This window comes from Tauraco erythrolophus, chromosome 13 (assembly GCF_009769465.1).
Source record: "Tauraco erythrolophus isolate bTauEry1 chromosome 13, bTauEry1.pri, whole genome shotgun sequence".
Taxonomy (NCBI): Eukaryota; Metazoa; Chordata; class Aves; order Musophagiformes; family Musophagidae; genus Tauraco; species Tauraco erythrolophus.
The window spans coordinates 2088458-2106366 of record NC_141477.1 but is presented as its reverse complement, the minus strand read 5'-3'; the positions used below and the strand labels follow the sequence as shown (position 1 = coordinate 2106366).

The window sequence follows — 17909 nt, the reverse complement described above, 5'->3', positions numbered from 1 at the left end:
CCTCCTTCTTGTGGGAAAGGCGTGGACAACTTCATCAAGATTTTGGTGAAATATCGTTTGCCTTGAGGACACCAATACGAGAAGCTGCCTCTTTGAAAGCAGCAGCCATCAGATGGTTGTGGACAATCTTGTTCATCACTGGCCAAACTTGGTTTCTCTGGGCTCAAAAACTACCTCTGCCTGGCGGCATGTCAGAGAGGGGCCCTCCCAGTGCTGGGAAGGAGCTCGTGCGCTGAGCCACCCCGCTTCCCCAGCACCAGATCCAGTCCAGAGACAATTTGAAGAGTTCTCTCTTGATGCCTTTCCTAAGTTTCCTTTTTCTCAGAAAATAAATAAAAAAATCAGAAGCTGAATCTCATCCAAGTACTAGACAACAGCTCCCAAACAGGCACTGTTCAGTGTAGTGATGGGAGCAAGACACAAGTGTGAAATAAAACTAGAGTGTAAAGATAACATTTCAGCAACATATTGATTGTTTTGGCAGTAAACTAACAGTGTGCCTTAGAAATTAATTGATGTAAGGTCTGAAGTGACTGTGACCACATAGCTCCAACGGAATCTCTTTAAAGTTATTCCTCTCCCCTCCTCATCACCTGTATTTCACAAAAGACTTCAGTTTTTATGGGGGCAGAATGAAAGCTATTTTTATTCCCACTAAATTTACATAAAACTCATTCCATATTTAAAGACTGTTTAAAATTACTTTATTTTTCATCATCTTACATGACTAATTTCTGCACGGTAGATGTGGTTGTGACCTCAGAGCACTCCTGCCCCTGGTCTTGGAGGGGACCAAAGCCCACAGGAAACAGGGTGGTTCAAATTCCACGTAGTTTTAAACCTTTTTAAACACTGAGCCTACGATTAGTGCCAGCTGCAGCCGTATTTTTTTTGTATGGCAGTTTCCACAAAACACAAAAGTAACAGAGAGGGAGACTGAGAGGAACAAATGAAGTTAGGTAATTAGTCTTCAGTGATTAAAACAAGTCACCTTTCATTTCAGTTGTCAAATGCATCAATGTTCAAGGGAATTAATAACTTTTGAACACTAAGATCTTACCAAAAAAAAAAAAAACCTCCTTAAATCAGAGCAAGACAAAACCAAAGTTATTTCAGAAGCTGAAAACAGAAGAAACAACAAAACATCTGGATCCTGAGGCTGCACTTGAAGCAGAACGCAGAAAGAGAAATGTGACTACGCCGTTCATATATGGAAAAACAAGCAATACAGCACCGCGTGTTTCCATACGCAATTACCCTGTTCATTAACCCCAGCAGCACGCGAACAGCCCCTTATTTCAGCCCGGACGGGGTATTTTATGGGCACACAACGGCGAAACAGAAGCTGACTGCATTAACTGTTGGGTTTTTTCCCCGAAAATGGCTGTTGCGAGTCTCTCGTTTCCCGCTCCACCCGGTAGTGCCCCGCTTTACCCCCCCCCCCCCCCCGCATCCCGCCGCCGCCTCCGGGCCCCGCGGCACCGGCGGGGCGGGAGCGGAGCAGCGCTCACCCACGCCCGGGGGCGGACCCGAGCGCTGGGGGGACGGAGGGAGCGAGGCGGCCGGGGCTCGGAGGAGATTTACCGGCAGCGGGGCAGCGCCCCCGGCCCGCCGCACGCACGGAGCCGCCGCACCGCTCCCCTCCGCCCGCGGGGCCCCAGCGCCGAGAGGGGCGGGCCTTCACGCTGACTGACACGACGAATGGCCAATGGGAAAGGAGGAGCGGGTCCGCCCCGGTCGCTGAGTGGCGGTTGGTTGCCGCAGCAACGGCGCGAGGCGGCGGCCGGTGAGGGGCCGCGGGCGCCATGACGGTGCGTTCCCGCGGCGTGAGCCGGGCCCGGGCGGGCGGGTCAGCGCGGGGTGGCGGCGGCCGCTCGGCTGCGTCCCGCCGGCACTGGGGGCCGTCAGCGCGGGCCGTGAAGGCGGGGAACCCCCGGGCGGTGCCGCCCGCCATAGCTGGCGGCGGAGGAAGGGCAGAGCCGCCGCCGGGCCCGTCCCGCGCCCTGCGCGGTCGGTGCGCTGAGGGAAGCAGGCCCGGACCGCGCTCCGGGCGCGGGGATTGACCGTCCGCGGGCGCCGCCGTAGGGCCGCGCGAAGGTTAACGTGGATTTGACTTGCCCCGTGTGCCGGGCAAGGGCTCGGAAAGGAATGGGAGCCGTGGGGATGGTGCTGCGGGTGACAGCGTGTTCGCGGTGTCGCTCGTTTCCTTGTTTTTCAGGATTTTGAGATGTTCTGCCAAGCAACTGGAAACAAGTCTCCGGGTTCCTGAAGATGTCTTCACTCGACAAACCTGGGAGGAGGAATTGCTGTGTATAGACCGATTTTGATACTTCATGAATGCAACAGACATAATACATCTGTTTTGCATCCTCGGAACACTGGGGGTACTCGGTACTTACTCTGACACCCTGCTCACCTCCTGTAGTAAGACAGCGATTTCTACTTCATCGCCTTGAGCTGACTTCTAGAATCCTTTTGCATTTCCAAAAGTGTACCAAAAATGGTTAATAATAAACTTTTCCATCTAAAGCATTCTCCCAAGATCACACGATTTAGACAAATCACAGAACACTTCTGATGGAAACTCACTAAAAGACAATTACTTCGTAATTATTTATTTGTAAGGGGGGGTTATTTTGTGTTGGTAGCGCTGCCTGATCTGTTCAGACGGGCTTCACTGATCATCTTTTTTCTATGCCAAGTGTAATCCATTTCCACAACCACCACAGGTGCTGTCATGAGCTCTGTGAGAAAGGGAAAACAAAAAAGGAATGTGGCAGAGATGCAATGCCAGTACTCAGATACGGAACAGGCTCTGTGGATACGAGCGATAAGTAACCACCTTCATTTTCCCCTTACACCTTGAACCAGCTGTGTGTCAGGCTGGGGGTGAGGTGAGGAAACGTGAACCCAAAACGCCTCTCTCTTGGCAGGATCACACACGCTTTCCTGCTGTTGTATTTACATCACACAAAAAACCTCAAAAAGCTACGCTGGCAAGAGAGGAAAACACTGAGTCAGGAAACCTTCATGGCTTGTTCCCAGGTAATGAGTTGTCTCATTAGTTTCTTTTTAAATTGGCTATTAAAATTCTCTTAATGGGGAAAACACAGGAGAGATGAGGTCTGATAAAGTTCTTAACACAGGTTACTCATCAGTCTGAATCTATTACGTTAATGGATTGAAATTAGTCCTTTGAAAAAAATACTGTGTTGTTCTTGGCAAGTCTTATTTCTCACATTTCTCAATTTGTGGGCCTGAGTGCACAGGACTAGCTAATGCCTTTTTCTCATGTTAAAAAAAACCACCAACTTTGTGAAGTTAACCTGAGCTGACTCTGAACGAGGTCTGTTCAATAAGGGGCTGGCAGGCACCCATCTCGGCTATGCACAGCTCAAATTTGTACTGCAAGACATTTCTGGTGTTTGAAACATGTGCAACGCGAGCTGAATGATATAATCAGACTTTACAGAATTTTCTGTGACGTACAGATTAAGAACATTAAAAAAGAAATGAATAAAATCCCGCACTAATTGGTAGAAAAGTTTATTATTACAGTGCACACCATTGTAACCTGAAACAGCAAGTTAAGTAAACGTGTAAGCACACATGCAGTTTGTTTTTTAAACATTTTAAAAACCAAGTTGTATCGAGCTTTACATTAATGAATAACAATTTGGGGTTTTAAGACTTTTTATAAATGGACGAGAAAATCAGATTTTGCTGGGTTCAGACAGAAAAAAGTTGATCCTATAAGTGACAAGCACACAGCCTTCTCCCAGACCGCTCCTTAAAGAATTGTTACTGGTTTCCTTTAGCACACGTGAGTTGAAGTCTGGGATTTGGGCAAATCCTGGTGCAGTTTAGGGGCTGAGAATGCATCTTCTGTCGCTCTACAGAAGATCTTCGAGGTGGTGCAAAACTTGGGCATGCAAAGCTTAAAAGAATGTACCTGCTGGATCTACCAGGAGAATAGAGAAAGTAAAAGTGAGGAGTTTTAGTTTAAAAATTTATCCTACGCCACCCTCTGGCAACACAAATATTAAATGACATAGTTCCCCTCCTGTGAGCAGCATAAAGCTAATTAATTGCACATTGTGAAAAAAACAACTGGGAGTGTTGGCAAGCTCTGCAGGCACGGGGTGAAGCTGGTCTGCCCTGTCCACTTCCCGTTTGTAACCACCTTGGGGAAAGACTGGGAAAGCAGGTTCATTAGGGAGCGGACTCAGCACGCTCCTAAAACCCCCCAAACCTCCAAAGACTATTTTGTGTAGGTGTATCCTGAGTAATTAAAACTCATTAGCTGCAAGAGGTGAGAGATCCAACCATCAGACTTGACGTGCAGCAGCAGTGTTACGTTCACTCTGTTGTACAGATCCTGTACTTCTGCAATCGAGCAGTATTTCCCCGTGGAAACTCCTCTTTCAGCTCACGGGACAGCTTCAAACCGTGCAGAAAACATGCAAACAAGTCAATGGGGTGAGAAAGCATTCTAAACCAACTTTATTGGAATGATACAGGAATGGTTAATGTACAGGTTAAATCCTCAATGCCTGCCTTCTACATAGGAGAAAAAAAAAAAGAAAGAAAGAAATGAGCAAATTCAGTTCTTGCGCCCATCATTCACCCGACACAAGTGTGGGAACCACAACAACAGCACAGAAGCAACGCGTTTCCAGCACTCCTGAACTCCTGCAAGATGTGCATCACAAGGAACGCCAGTTCTCCACGCAGTCCCACGACAAAAAGATATTTTTGGTATTTTGCCGTTTGTGTCGGTGCCTTGTTCCCTGGACAAAGGCATAATTCAGTGTGCCTCAACAGAGCTTTCCTAGGAATGCTGACAGAGTTTGAACGCTACCATATGGCACGGGTGGGGGACCGGACGGGGGAAGTGGCTTTGCTTTCTTAAACTTGGCAGTTTTCTTGACCATCAGAAACAGACTGACCTCGTTTCAGCATGTTTTGGGTCACTGAACTGGCAGAATTTGGCAGTGACTTTTGATTACGGCCTCTCCAAAATAATGACTGCAATTCACAAAACTTACACCACACTTTCCTTACACAGGACACGCAGCAAACTGGCATGAGAATAGTGACTTGTGTGTCAAATTCCACTTTCTTCACAAGACTTCACCCAGTATGCTGACATACTTTCTCCAAAACTTGACCACTAGTTTAGACGTAAGGATGATGCCAATGTTAAGAAAGAAAAATCACCCCGGTTCAGAAAGAGGAAATCCTAGTGAACAACAAAAAATCGGGCACCGGATTTAAAATGTAACCTAACTTCCATCCCCAAAAGATCTTAAAAATCAATTTCACCAAAGTTGAGTAATTACCAATAAAGCTCGTTAATGAAAAAGCACAGATGCGTGTGTTAATCCTGAAGGTAAGGCAACATTCATCTACCCCTGTGCCTTTTGGTACTTGAGGACAAGCCTCACGCCGACTCCCAGGCTCTCAGACCAGAAAAGACAGAACATGAATTAAATGTCATTTTAACGAACCTGGCTCCACGCTAGATCCTGCCCGCTCAGACGGCTGTGGAAGTTGTCATGAGCTCTCCAGAAGCCCCAGAGAAACGTTAGTGAGGGAAGTATTTAATTCCTGCACTTTGGAACATCTAAAAGTGTTCACTTTTATCCTGTTCCTAATTTCAGACTTCAGACCATGAACTGCAAGGCCGTTCAGAAAGCATTTGGAAAGCACTGCGCCCATTTTACAGCCTCAGTGTACGGGCACCCGCGGCACTGCCAAGCTGATCTGCACCCCTGTTCCTCTGCCTTCATGTAGCACAGAAAACCAAAACGTGTGTGCAGAGCCAGTAGAATGATCGTCTACAGCAAGGACTAACCCTCCTTTTGGGGAATAAGTACATCCCGTGGTGCAAAACGCGTTTTAAACTACCCACATGCTTTTTCGACCTGTTTCTTACCCTTCGGGGCACTTGTCACTATTGGTGTTTTTGCAGAATATGGCCTAGAAATACAGACTGTCTCATGAGCACTGGGAGAACAGACAGGTTAATATTGCACATGGTAAATTCACCAAGACAAGACACTTTCATAGATTTGCAATGCCTGTAATAGCTTCATGATATGGCAATAACAATGGCAAAAAAAGTTTTTAAACCTTAAAAAAAAAAAGTTTTGCTTAATTACAATAGTTCTTCCTGTTCAAACATTTATGTCCTCATTTGAAAAAATACTATATGAATCTAATGACTACTCGAACATGCAATATGATGCCTAATGCCACAAGCAGTGTGAACTGGAATTTTTTTAGAGAAATCCATTAAAGGCTTTCACCCTTACACAGGTAAGGAAATGCCATTTCTGGCCGGTTTGGCTTATTTGCAACATTGCCTGGGGACTGGCGTCTACTGCACTGAATCCTGCACACAGCTCTGTAATCGAGTCATGCTTAGGCAGCTGTGTGATGAACTTGCCAATGGAAAGGCTGTTCATGGCCCAAAATCCCTTTTTCTTTGTCAAAAGAGCCCCCACGGATCACTTAAATGAGAAATACATGACATTATTTTGTTTTTTTTATCATCTGTACAGTGTGTTACAACACAAATCTTAAATATCCATTCTACAAAAGAACAAACATAGCTTTCAAAAGTTACTACGATGGCTACACTACACGATACCACCTACAATGTCATCAGAAAGCAGAAAAGACACTGAAAAATCACTGTGTAATTCAGTAACGTTTTTGAGGCGACTCAGGCACTACAGTTAGTATCTGACAAGGTTCAGACACTGTTGCTTGTTTTCCATATTTTAAGCAGCTGGATCTCTAGGTATAACCCCATCTGGATGTATCGTTAGTACTAAAATAGTTTCTTGAAGTTTACACAAAACGGACGAATTGCCAGAACAGTTTAAACTATGTGAAAATCATTCAAGTCTAATTGCTTCGGTCTCCCATGATTCCAGCTGTGTAATAACACACTCCGTGCTCTCTACCTTTTTGTTCACATTTTCCTCGTGGGTTCAGATTTGGATTATGTACGGTGAATGCTGCAAGCACCAATCAAACGTTAGAAATCACATCTACATTTCTTGAAGCAGAGACAATTGTACTATTTTATAAAAAGCTGTGGAAATTCCCTTTACAGAACATTTAAGGCAGTTGAGATTCATGCTTGCTGCTTTGCCAGTGCTTCAGCTTCCTGCAAGAGCAAAGAGAATGGCACGTGTTAGGAGTTTTTGAAAGGTGACAATGTGCACACGACATCACAAAAACCGTACGCGATTAAGAAGTGAGCAGCACTGGACCCAACTCAAGAAGAGTCCCCGCTGCCCACGAGGACATTACAAAACAAGTCCCACACGGTGCTGGCTTTAACTCCAATTCTGAGCCAGCTCAAGCAGGACCCGCAGGAACATTCCGAACTATGGCCAGTTTTGACCACAAGAGTTTAAAAGAAGATCAGATATAACGAGTTATCCCTCATTTCATGTTAGCACACAAGAACTACTTAGAGATCTGAGATTATTTGAAGAACTATGGTTAAATGGAAAAGGAATTTAAAAACAAAAGAAAAGGAGGTCTGGGCAGAGATGCAATTTACTTTGGGAACTAAACCCCACCAAAGCCCAAAGCCAGCATTTAGCTTTTCCCTTTCAGAAGGGTGGCCGGAGCAGCCTGCGAGTCCCTAGTCAGACGCAGCTCGGAGCTGCTCCAGCACAAGACCCGTACGTGAGCTCCGTCCTGGGGCTGGCAGCAGGTCCGTCCTGGCACCGGCACTGCCCAGTAATCCCCGCTCCCGCTGCGGGGGGAAGCGAGCCAGCGGGCACGTGCTCCCTGGGAACCGCTCCTGCCCACCACCTGCTCTCCATGCCCAGGGCTCCCATCCCACACCTCTTCGAGGGACCTTCGGCTACATGAAGACATTCCTGTGAAGCTTGGGAGATGAAGGAACAGCTACAGCCGTTCAGCAGACACCAGGTAACCTCTAATAGTTCTCAGCACGCTTCAGAAGGAACATTAAAACCCACGGCCTGCGTTTTTCAGTCCTCTTTCAGCCTCTGTAAGGTGCTCACAAATGGCAACAGAACGACACCAGAAGAAACCCAAAAGGAATCTTTTTCTGATATGGTTTCTACAAGTGTACTTTTGACTGAAGATTCATTTAATCACCTGTTAGCAGCAACAGGACCTACAAGAAGATGAACAGCATCACAGTGCTCTCGCCGCAGCACTTCGGGGTAGACAGTGTGGGTTATTTTAAGGGAAAAAGTTTGACATCTGCTCAACTCCACTTTTATGTAATGGATTTGTTTGCTTTGGTGACGACATAGAAATACTGAAGATAACAGACTCAACAATATTCTTGTTAACATGAGCCAGTATGCTAAACAAATAAAAACCAAGAGGAGGAAGGACTAAGAAGGGAATTTCCGAGAAGCCCATTAAGACTTGGGAGAGCAGGGACACAGTGGGTGACCCCAGCCCACAGGGCAGGAAGTACCACGCATATCTCCGCTCTCTCAGACGCGGTGGATCCCTCTGGTTTTCCTGGCTAAGTGCCCACGTCGCATCATGCTGCTGTTTAACCCAGGGGCGTGGGAACAGCCTGGCTGGGACGGCGGGCTCAGGCCTGCCGCGCTCCCGGGCGGCACTCCGCTCCTCCGGCCGCACGGCGCGGTCCCCGAGCGGAGCCGGGACATCCCTGCACCGCCGTGCCGCTCGGGAAGGGCATCCCAGCAGTGCGTGGCAGAGAAGGCAGGTGAAAAATGAAGGAAAGATTGAAAAGAGCTACGAAGCCTGTTAAAAAAAAAAAATTAAAAAAGGATGTTTGATATTCTCTAAAAGACAAGTGGTTCTTTGAATGGTAACACGGAGGAGATGGTTCCTTTGGCTTTGGAACAACTCCATTAACCAGTCGTGGGTACTACAGAAGTGACATCTAGCCCTTTTTTTTTTTTTTTTCCCCAGAAAATGGAGGATAAACTACTTATCTTCAAAACAGGCAGTGGTAAGCTGGAGAGGATTCCTGGTATTTCCCTCATCCCCAGGAAAATGGGTACAAGTAACTCAAAGAACCTGTTTGTCTTGAAGGTCAAACTCCACTTCCTTGGGCGTGATCCTGCGAGTTACCTGGGAAAGGCTCAGCTTCTCAGATTTGACACTATCCCTCTTTCAAACCTTTCCTTATTTCTCCCTCAAGGCCCCTCGCTGAGCGTGCTCTCAGCCCTTAAATAATAAATCACAGCCTTTAATTCCTCAAATCTTCCCCCTTTTAAAACCCATATTGCCTGAAGTTGCTTAAGATAAGCCGAATGCCAGCCTTTCCCAGGGTTTGTAGGTCCGTTTGTACTTTGTGCCCAAAGCACAAACCAAAGCACCAGGCTCAGTAAAGAGCCACTTGCATTTCCCACGCTCACTTCTGAGCCCTTCTCGTTCAGCATTAATGTTGGAACTTTGTGTTCAAACAACTTTCCCAATCTCTCATGATTCATCTAATGGAGGTTTGCTGTCAAGGTCCTCTCTTGCAGTGGCACACAGGTCGATCCCAGGCTCCTGCCATTTTATGCAGCGACACAGTGTAATTAACTACAATATCACATCTGAGCTGCACGCAGCCATGCTGTAAATGCCAATTTCAGCATCTACAGATGAGTCTCTCCCCTCAGCAGCAGGCGATCAGCTTGATTTGACACCACAGAATTGTGGGCTGGATACCAAAAGTCAGGCCAGCAGCAGAATGCTCTGGGTACAAGGTCACTTACGCAAAGGTTATCTTCACCGGCTCAAAGGCACCTCCCCACGCTGCAGCAGGCAATATGACAGTTCAGCAGAGCATGAGGCATTGTGTTCCTGCCTTTTAAAACTCACCTTTTCCTTTAAAGCCACCCCTTAGGACAGAATTGGAGCACCTAATAGCCAGGCAGACTGCTTCTGCAGCCCAGCAGGTTAGGTAAGCAGCGATGTTCACAAACGTTGTAGAGACAGATGACCTGATTCCTTCCGGCAGCAACTGCTCTCCAGCACCACTGCACTCCCCAGACCCCAGCTGGGAGGGGAAACACATGGGCGTTCCTGCATCCCCTGGTTTCAGGGCTGCTTTCTCACTCCTCGGCTCCACCCTGCCCACTCCTTTGTGCAGCACTGTGCAGATGTTCCAAGAAACTTAAATAAGATCTACACCACTGTGTGCAGCTGGCCTTCTGGTGCCAGCAACGCACCATGCTGGGGCATGTACCACACGTTCTGTTCTCCGCAACTCTCTGGACGAGGGAGAGTTTTTCCCCACTACACCATTCACACCAGTGAACATGTTTCTGCTGCTAGAAATTAGTTTGGCTCCAAAACTGTTTCAGTCTGACCCACAACTTGTAATGGTTAATACTCATGGATCATCGTCTACCTTTAAAATTAGGTCTCTTAGTGATGTGAACAGCATGACCTTCAACTCTCTCATGAATAAAGCTGAAAGGAAACGGCGTGTTTATTCACTGGAACAAGAAAGCTGGAAGTGACCTGGAGGATCCTGCTGCTGTCAAGTGAAACGTATAAAGCGGGCTTGTCCTGTCCTATCAAAATCAAAAGGAGAATTCCAGCCCACTGCGTCCGCAAAGCGGCAACCCAGTTTGTAACTGGCAAAGGAAAACAAGGCTTCAGATAACGAGCTGGAGGAAAAAACTACTCTGAAGCAAGACCGTATTATTTCAGAAACAGTAACTCTGGTTTCAAGGTATTTTCTAGTAAAAAAATCGCGTCAAAACTTCACATGAATTAAGTTTTTTTCATTGAATTGGAATAATTCTTTGGTTTTGGGACAATTCTTTTCATCTAGGTTTCTTGTGCATTCTTCAGTGCAAATATTAACTACTCTCTCATTTGTTCCCAGAGTGCACAATAAACAAAACAAAGAAACCCAATGGTAAGGGACAATTATCACTAGTGAAGAACTTGACTCAGCTCTTCCCTTCCAAAGCAACAAAAGCTTTTCCATTAACTTCAAAACGAGCAGAGTGGCTCTGCAGTGAGGATACCAAAAGAGCATCTGTACCGAATACAGAGTTCTTCTGGTAGAAGGAGGGGGAGGAAGATGGCTCTGGGGAACACAGCATCCTCCCAATAAACCAGCACAGAACGACAGCGCGTTGCTGTGATGTTCAAGCCTGAAAGTCTCTGGAGACTGAGCATCAGACCAGCAGGTAGATTGACTGGGGCAACCACAGAACACGTAAAAGATCCTACTATGAGCAGAGAAGAACAAGGTGTAAAAGACAGGTTGTGGTTTACTGGGAGAAATGTACACCCCTACCTTTGAACCAGGTGGCGCAGTCAAGCCTAAAAACGCGTACACCGCGTTGTTCTCCCGAGCTTCAAAGAAAGCTTCGTAGTCCTTCACCGTGGCAGCCGGGCGGGGGGGAAACAAAAGACAGAAGTAGGAATTGTCAGAGATAATGGCAGCTCTGTTTGGTGTGTTACCCAACCCACGCCGAGCAACCTGCTTCCTGCGGCTGAATGCAACATTCAAGGCATCACCTCGGATATTCACCATCAGCACCGACACCGTGGAAATGTACAGTCTGAAAAGGGACAAGCTGGGAATTTCACTATCGTAGCAACAAGCTGCTGCTGTGAGGTGCTTCTGCCTTTCCATAGGGACAGCCTCCCTAGCAAGGTAGTTGTCACTGGTCTGGCATGGATGTCCCTCCTGCAGGAGAGGGCTAAGCCCATACTTTGTCATCAGAAACAATGATGTTCCTCAGCTGTCATTGCTAATGACAATTAGTAACGGCAACTGTGCAACCATGGACATTAACTCTTAAACCTGTTAGAAGTTAAATTTAAATGTGTTAACTGAGAGTACATCTCTTCCCATCATGCTTTTTGTTAGTGATTAGTCCATGCAAACACAGGAAATCAGGGGGGACCGTTCACTGTACTCAGTGCACTATGGTTGTGCTAAATACGCACACAGCCGCCTCCCGAGAAAATTAAGGTAAAAACAAAGAAACAACTACAGAAACACCCATGCTTCCTTCTCTGCCCGTTTTATGTTTGAGGCAGAAGGCAGTGCTGTACAGAGTACAAACGACACAGCTTCGTTGTCTGCAAAGTCAGGAAACAACAAGCCAAAAGCCCACGGTGTGGCTCAGCGACAGCAGTTCCAAACGAGCGCGGAAGGTCTGTGCAAGCCCCCCCCGTCCGAGTTGCCGCACGCTTCCCTCACTCCCATTTCCTCCTACGACTTTCCTTCTCCCCTTTTCAACTGAAGCAACAGTCCCAGTTTCCTCCAGCTCTCCCGGGGAACGTTCTGGTGCAGGAGTGGTGGCTGAGAAAAACCAGGCGAGGCGGCGGCGCAGAGCGGGCTCAGTCCCGGGCTGCAGCAGGGACAGAGCTGCCATTAAGGGCGCGCTGCCTCGTGTGCTGGTCTGCCTGGGAGGCAAAAGCCTAAGAAATAGCTGGAAATCAGCAGCATGTTTGGAGCAGGGCAGCTCTCAGAAGAGGCTGATGCTGCTGGAATAGAAGAAAGGGCAGGGAACAGAGGATTCCAGCCGCCTAGAGATCAGGGATGTCAAGTTATTGTTCCATTTGTACATGTAGCATTCGGGTGCCAGTTTGATGAAAATGTGTGTGATTATGTGAAATCCTCCCTGAAGCTCTTCCATTGACAGTGCCGGGGCTGCTCGATAACAAAGGGGTTGTTTATCTTGCTAGTGCATAGTCCGGCAGCCGGCTTCGTAGCATCTACCAGGAAAGGAATGCCAGTGACTAAGGAGCAGGGTTCATGCCAGTTCATGCCAGTTCCAGCCTTTCTGCTATGCACAGGCCAACAAAAGTCAATTTGCTCATTCCCCTGCCAGTTACACTGCATCAGACGACACAAACAGGGAAGTTCATGCTTGAGATGGATCAGATAAAGACATAAAGAGGTTCAGGCGTGTGGGCACAGAATTAACTTTTACCCTCCTGAAAGCTGAACTGTAGTAACTTGAACCCAGCTACACAACTTGACCAAACCTCAGAAGTTCACTCAGAGGGTGGTGAGGCACTGGAACAGGTTGTCCAGAGAAGCTGTGGCTGCCCCATCCCTGGAAGTGTTCAAGGCCAGGTTGGATGAGGCTTTGAGCAACCTGGTGTAGTGGAGGGTGTCCCTGCCCATGGCAGAGGGATTGGAACTGGATGATCTTTGAGGTCCCTTCCAACCCAAACCATTATGTGAGTCTATGATTCTATGATTCTAAGTTCGAAGTGCCATCAGCCAAAATTTTGGGGATTAAATAAACGTATAGCAAGAATTGGTCTGAAGCATATACCCCTTTCCCCAAAATTACGGTATTCAGAACTGTTGTGGGTTGCACCTGAGGATACGTTAGAAGCATCCCTGATAAGCAAGCACCCAGATCTAGGTGCATCCAGCTTTTTCTCTTCCTGTCCCACACCACTGCATAGGAAAGCCCCGTTCTGCTGCACAGCGGCAGCAATGCAGCACAAATTTGGCAACATTTCACTGATAAGGGACAACTGCAGAGTGATCTGGTGGCAGCCCTACAGCTGCAGGACACCAGGAGAGAAAGGTGATACTGTTGCAACTGGACTTCCTACTGCTATAGAAATATTTACCTCTTTTTTGTTTGTTTTTAAAGAGTAACTGAACAGAGATTTTCAGCTCTTTGTGAGTAGCCCCTTCTCAGCTTTCAGCTGCAGACAACTATGGATCATTACCTTTGCCACTCCAAACTAATTTTTTTCCATGTTACTACCACAGTCAGTAGAATTTTGAGAGCCAAGTGGTACACTAGCTCACTGTGGATAGTTTCAAGCTCTGCTTTTATTACAAGGAAGAAAAATTCCTGGTGCATTGAGAATAATTTCTTTCAGTGGCCACAGAATCACCTCACAAAGGTCCAGAAATGGCAGGTTCTGACTTACAGACCTTGCAGGTCAGAATCAGACTGCAAAAACGATTTGGAAACCATCACACAGCACCAGAGGAATGCACATTGTGAGCTCTTCTCAGAAGATATTAAGTTTTAAAAATAAAATTAACAGTTAATCTAATAATCATTCAAGCATGGCCTGCTGAGTACAAGTGCTGCAGGGCAACTTACTTTTGATCAAGCATTAAAATAATTCCAAGCAGGAATTGTATTTGCAACATGAGTTTTAATCTGGTCAAGGCATGGAGTAAGTGGACCGCAACAGCCTTCGTTTTGCAAGCGGTGCACAAAAACTGATGCCAGGAAGGATCAGAAAACCAGTGTGTGATCATGGCAGACATCACTCTGTCTCAGCAGTTATTTTGGAAGATTGCAGACTAGGGAGCGATCTGGGATCCACACATACTGGCAAACCCCACGTAGGCAGAACAGATCTCTGAACTTGCTACACAACATAGGGTTGGTGCAACAGTGCCAGATTTCTGTGAAGTGTTAGTTCACACTCATGGTGAAAACGAGAATTAAAAACCCCTGTAAACTTTCAGAGCCATAAAAGGGGAAAAAATCCACAGGGGGAAAAAAAAAATATATAAACACTGCAAGGTGGTGGTAGGCTCATTCCAGTAAGCAGCACAACGATGTGTGAATCAGGAGGTCCAAATTTTAATCTCTCCTCTATGGTGGAACTGGAATATTCGATGATCAATTATTATGCAAAGCCCAAGAGAAGGGGTAAACATCTAACACCTCCCACACCCATACAGCTGGCCGAATCCTCCTTTGCTGGTCACCACAGTGAAGCTCAGACCATGGCAGCAAGTAAGAGGACTGGGACAAGAAGACAGCGCTGTGCTGTCTGTGCTGGCAGCCCAGAAAGCCAACCGTGTCCTGGGCTGCACCCAGAGCAGCGTGGCCAGCAGGTCGTGGGAGGGGATTCTGCCCCTCTGCTCTGCTCTCGGGAGACCCCACCTGGAACGCTGTGTTCAGCTCTGGTGTCCCCAACACAAGAAGGACAGGGAGCTGCTGGAGTGGGTCCAGAGGAGGCCGTGAAGATGATCCCAGGGCTGGAGCACCTCTCCTACAAAGGCAGGCTGAGAGAGTTGGGGCTGTTCAGCCTGGAGAAGAGAAGGCTCCAGGGTGATCTTATTGCAGCCTTCCAGTACCTAAAGGGGCTACAGGAAAGCTGGAGAGGGGCTTTTTACAAGGGTGTGTAGTGATAGGACAAGGGGCAATGGATTTAAACTGAAAGAGGGGAGATTTAGATTGGATATAAGGAAGAAATTCTTCCCTCTGAGGGCGGTGAGGCACTGGCACAGGTTGCCCAGAGAAGTTGTGGCTGCCCCATCCCTGGAGGTGTTCAAGGCCAGGTTGGATGGGGCTTTGGGCAACCTGGTGTGGTGGAGGGTGCCCCTGCCCATGGCAGGGGGGCTGGAACTGGATGATCTTTAGGTCTCTTCCAACCCAAACCATTCTATGATTCTATGATTCTAAGACATGGAGACCCGGAGCCATTCCTTACCCCGAGGTACCGGCTGTCGTTGAAGAGCCGGGGCGGCAGGGGGTTCCCACTCGCTGGCCGGCTGTCTTCAGGGACGTTCTCGCGCATCCATTTCCGATTCTCCTCATTGGCGGCGATATCCTTTTCCTCAAATTCGATTTTGTTGGCTTCCAAGAAGCCTAACACATCTTGTTGCTGCTTTTTAATCTGTCCCAAAAGAGCAGGGGAGAGAGAAAGCAAACAAAATCAATCAGGTCATTTTTTCTGCGGCCGATTATGCAATTCCAGGGTTCAATGCAGAAACACGGGGGTGCAAAACAGGTTGAAAATGGAAGCGGTAAGAAAATTGTCAGAATAAAAAAGTATCCTCTGAAGAGTTGTATCTGAGCCTTGACTTGGCTCCTGTATAATCGAACAGGCTTAAGTCTAAAGGCACTGTCCCTCCACACGTGTGAATGCTGTGAACCTTGAAGGCCTCCAACCAAAAGCAGAGGTGCAAGCAGCCCCCTTGCAGGGACTGTGTTGGCCAGGCTTCCCGATTAACTCGGAGGAACGCTGTTTTTTCAGGTGCAGTGAAGTTCGCTGGAGGGAAATATGAGGTACAACCTCCTTCCTTCGTGCCCCTGGAAGCACAGGCTGAACGCACCCTTCTCAGAGCCCCGGTTTTTGTCCTCCTCACGTACGCCACGCACCTCGCCATGGGAACTTCCCTACAGAGGTCTCATCGAGTCATTGTTAACAGTGAGATCCCAAAGTAATTTTGGCTCCTGTTTCCTTGGACAAAAAAAAAACCCTCTTCTGCTACATTTCAGCAACGGCAGGTATGGTTTGTCAAGAGCTGCGACCTCACATCCCCATCCTTGGTCGTCTCAAGGAGACATCCCGGGGGCTGGCTGCACAGGCTGGATGAGATCCCACACCTGATGCAGCCCGGCCCCTGCACGCTCCCACAGCACTCACGGGAAAAGTAGCATCTCTGTGGCAAACTCTGCTGGCTTTTTACTGGAAAGGTGGTTTTTATTGCTGTCATATATGAATTGTTGACTTCTTGATACAGAGATGTTCTACTTATGCTCTGTTCTTCCTCTGCATGACTTTACCACCACAAAGGAAATTATAACCACGTGCATCCTGGCAAACAATAAAAAATGGGATCTATCAGGAAGTTTGTTCCCTTCAAATCATTCCCTTCACTCCAAAAGCAGTCCAAGGCCTGGCTTTAACCCAGCCAGCTCAGTGCACCCAAAGCAGCGCTGCGTACAGATGTTGCAGAGCTGCTAATTCAGGTCAGCCAGCAGCTTCCCGGAGCAGCCTCTCCATATACGGCGAGGGAAAAGCCGGCAGCTCCCGGCGCGGGGTCAGGGCACCGCCAGCCGAGAGCCAAATATGGAGCCCGCGCCCCCGGCTCGCACGGCCCCGCGCCCACGGGCACGGAGCCAGGCCGGGAGCTGCAGGGAGGCTGCGAGGTTCCAGAAGGGAGCGGTTGGGAGAGCAGCATCCGGCGTCTCCAAAGAGGAGGCTGCTGTGCATCCAGTGCAAGCATCCATCGGCACGCTCTAGCAGCTCCATCGGAGCCACGGCGGCTGGCTGTGCCACAACGCGAGATGTGGAACCAGCCCAGGCTGAAATAGACCTCGGGTGGGGTGGTTTGGTTTTAAAAAAACCGGGATCGATAGGTCTCCCTCTGCATCTAGCTCCCTGTAGCGCGAAGTGACCAACCCTGCTCTCCCGACGGAGGAAGCAGGAGCTTCCCCTGGAAGTGACCCTGCTGGAGCGGGTCCAGGGGAGGCCACGAAGATGATCCGAGGGCTGGAGCACCTCTGCTATGGAGACAGGCTGGGAGAGTTGGGGCTGTTCAGCCTGGAGAAGAGAAGGCTCCGGGGTGATCTTATTGCAGCCTTCCAGTACCTAAAGGGGCTACAGGAAAGCTGGAGAGGGGCTTTTTACAAGGGTGTGTAGTGACAGGACAAGGGACAATGGCTTTAAACTGAAAGAGGGGAGATGTCGGAGGGATCTAAGGAAGAAATTCTTCCCTCTGAGGGCGGTGAGGCACTGGAACAGGTTGCCCAGAGAAGCTGTGGCTGCCCCATCCCTGGAAGTGTTCCAGGCCAGGCTGCATGAGGCTTTGGGCAACCTGGTGTAGTGGAGGGTGTCCCTGCCCATGGCAGGGGGGTTGGAACTGGATGATCTTTGAGGTCCCTTCCAACCCAAACCATTCTGGGATTCTATGATTCTATGTCATACAGCTCAGGGTAAAAAAAGGCAATCACTTCCTTCATGAATATTCTGTAGGACTAAAATAAGGGAGAGGTCTTTGTAATTGTAAACTCCTCTGCCAGTGGTCAGTATCTATAGCGATACACTGAATAAGTGGAAATTTTTTTCACGGAACCAGTTATATTTTAATTAACCATTTCCCACCACTTCCAAATTACAGATCCAGCCCATTTTCCTTAGTCTTAGGTCCTTAACTTGTACGAAATCTACTGCTCAGTGAGAAC

The 17909-nt window shown here is 48.0% G+C and overlaps 1 protein-coding gene across 1 annotated transcript in view; it reads right to left on the bottom strand.

Moving 5' to 3' along the window:
* Window positions 1–7142: 7142 nt before the first annotated feature.
* Window positions 7143–17909, bottom strand: part of SH3BGRL (SH3 domain binding glutamate rich protein like) — a 33107-nt gene continuing 22340 nt past the window's right edge. Inside the window, exons 2-4 of the mRNA XM_086619561.1 lie at window positions 15430–15615; window positions 11285–11365; window positions 7143–7180 (exon numbers count right to left, since the gene is read on the bottom strand). Coding sequence (XP_086475687.1) covers window positions 7148–7180; window positions 11285–11365; window positions 15430–15615 — 300 coding nt within the window. The 3' untranslated portion in view covers window positions 7143–7147. The remainder of the gene's footprint in view (window positions 7181–11284; window positions 11366–15429; window positions 15616–17909) is intronic.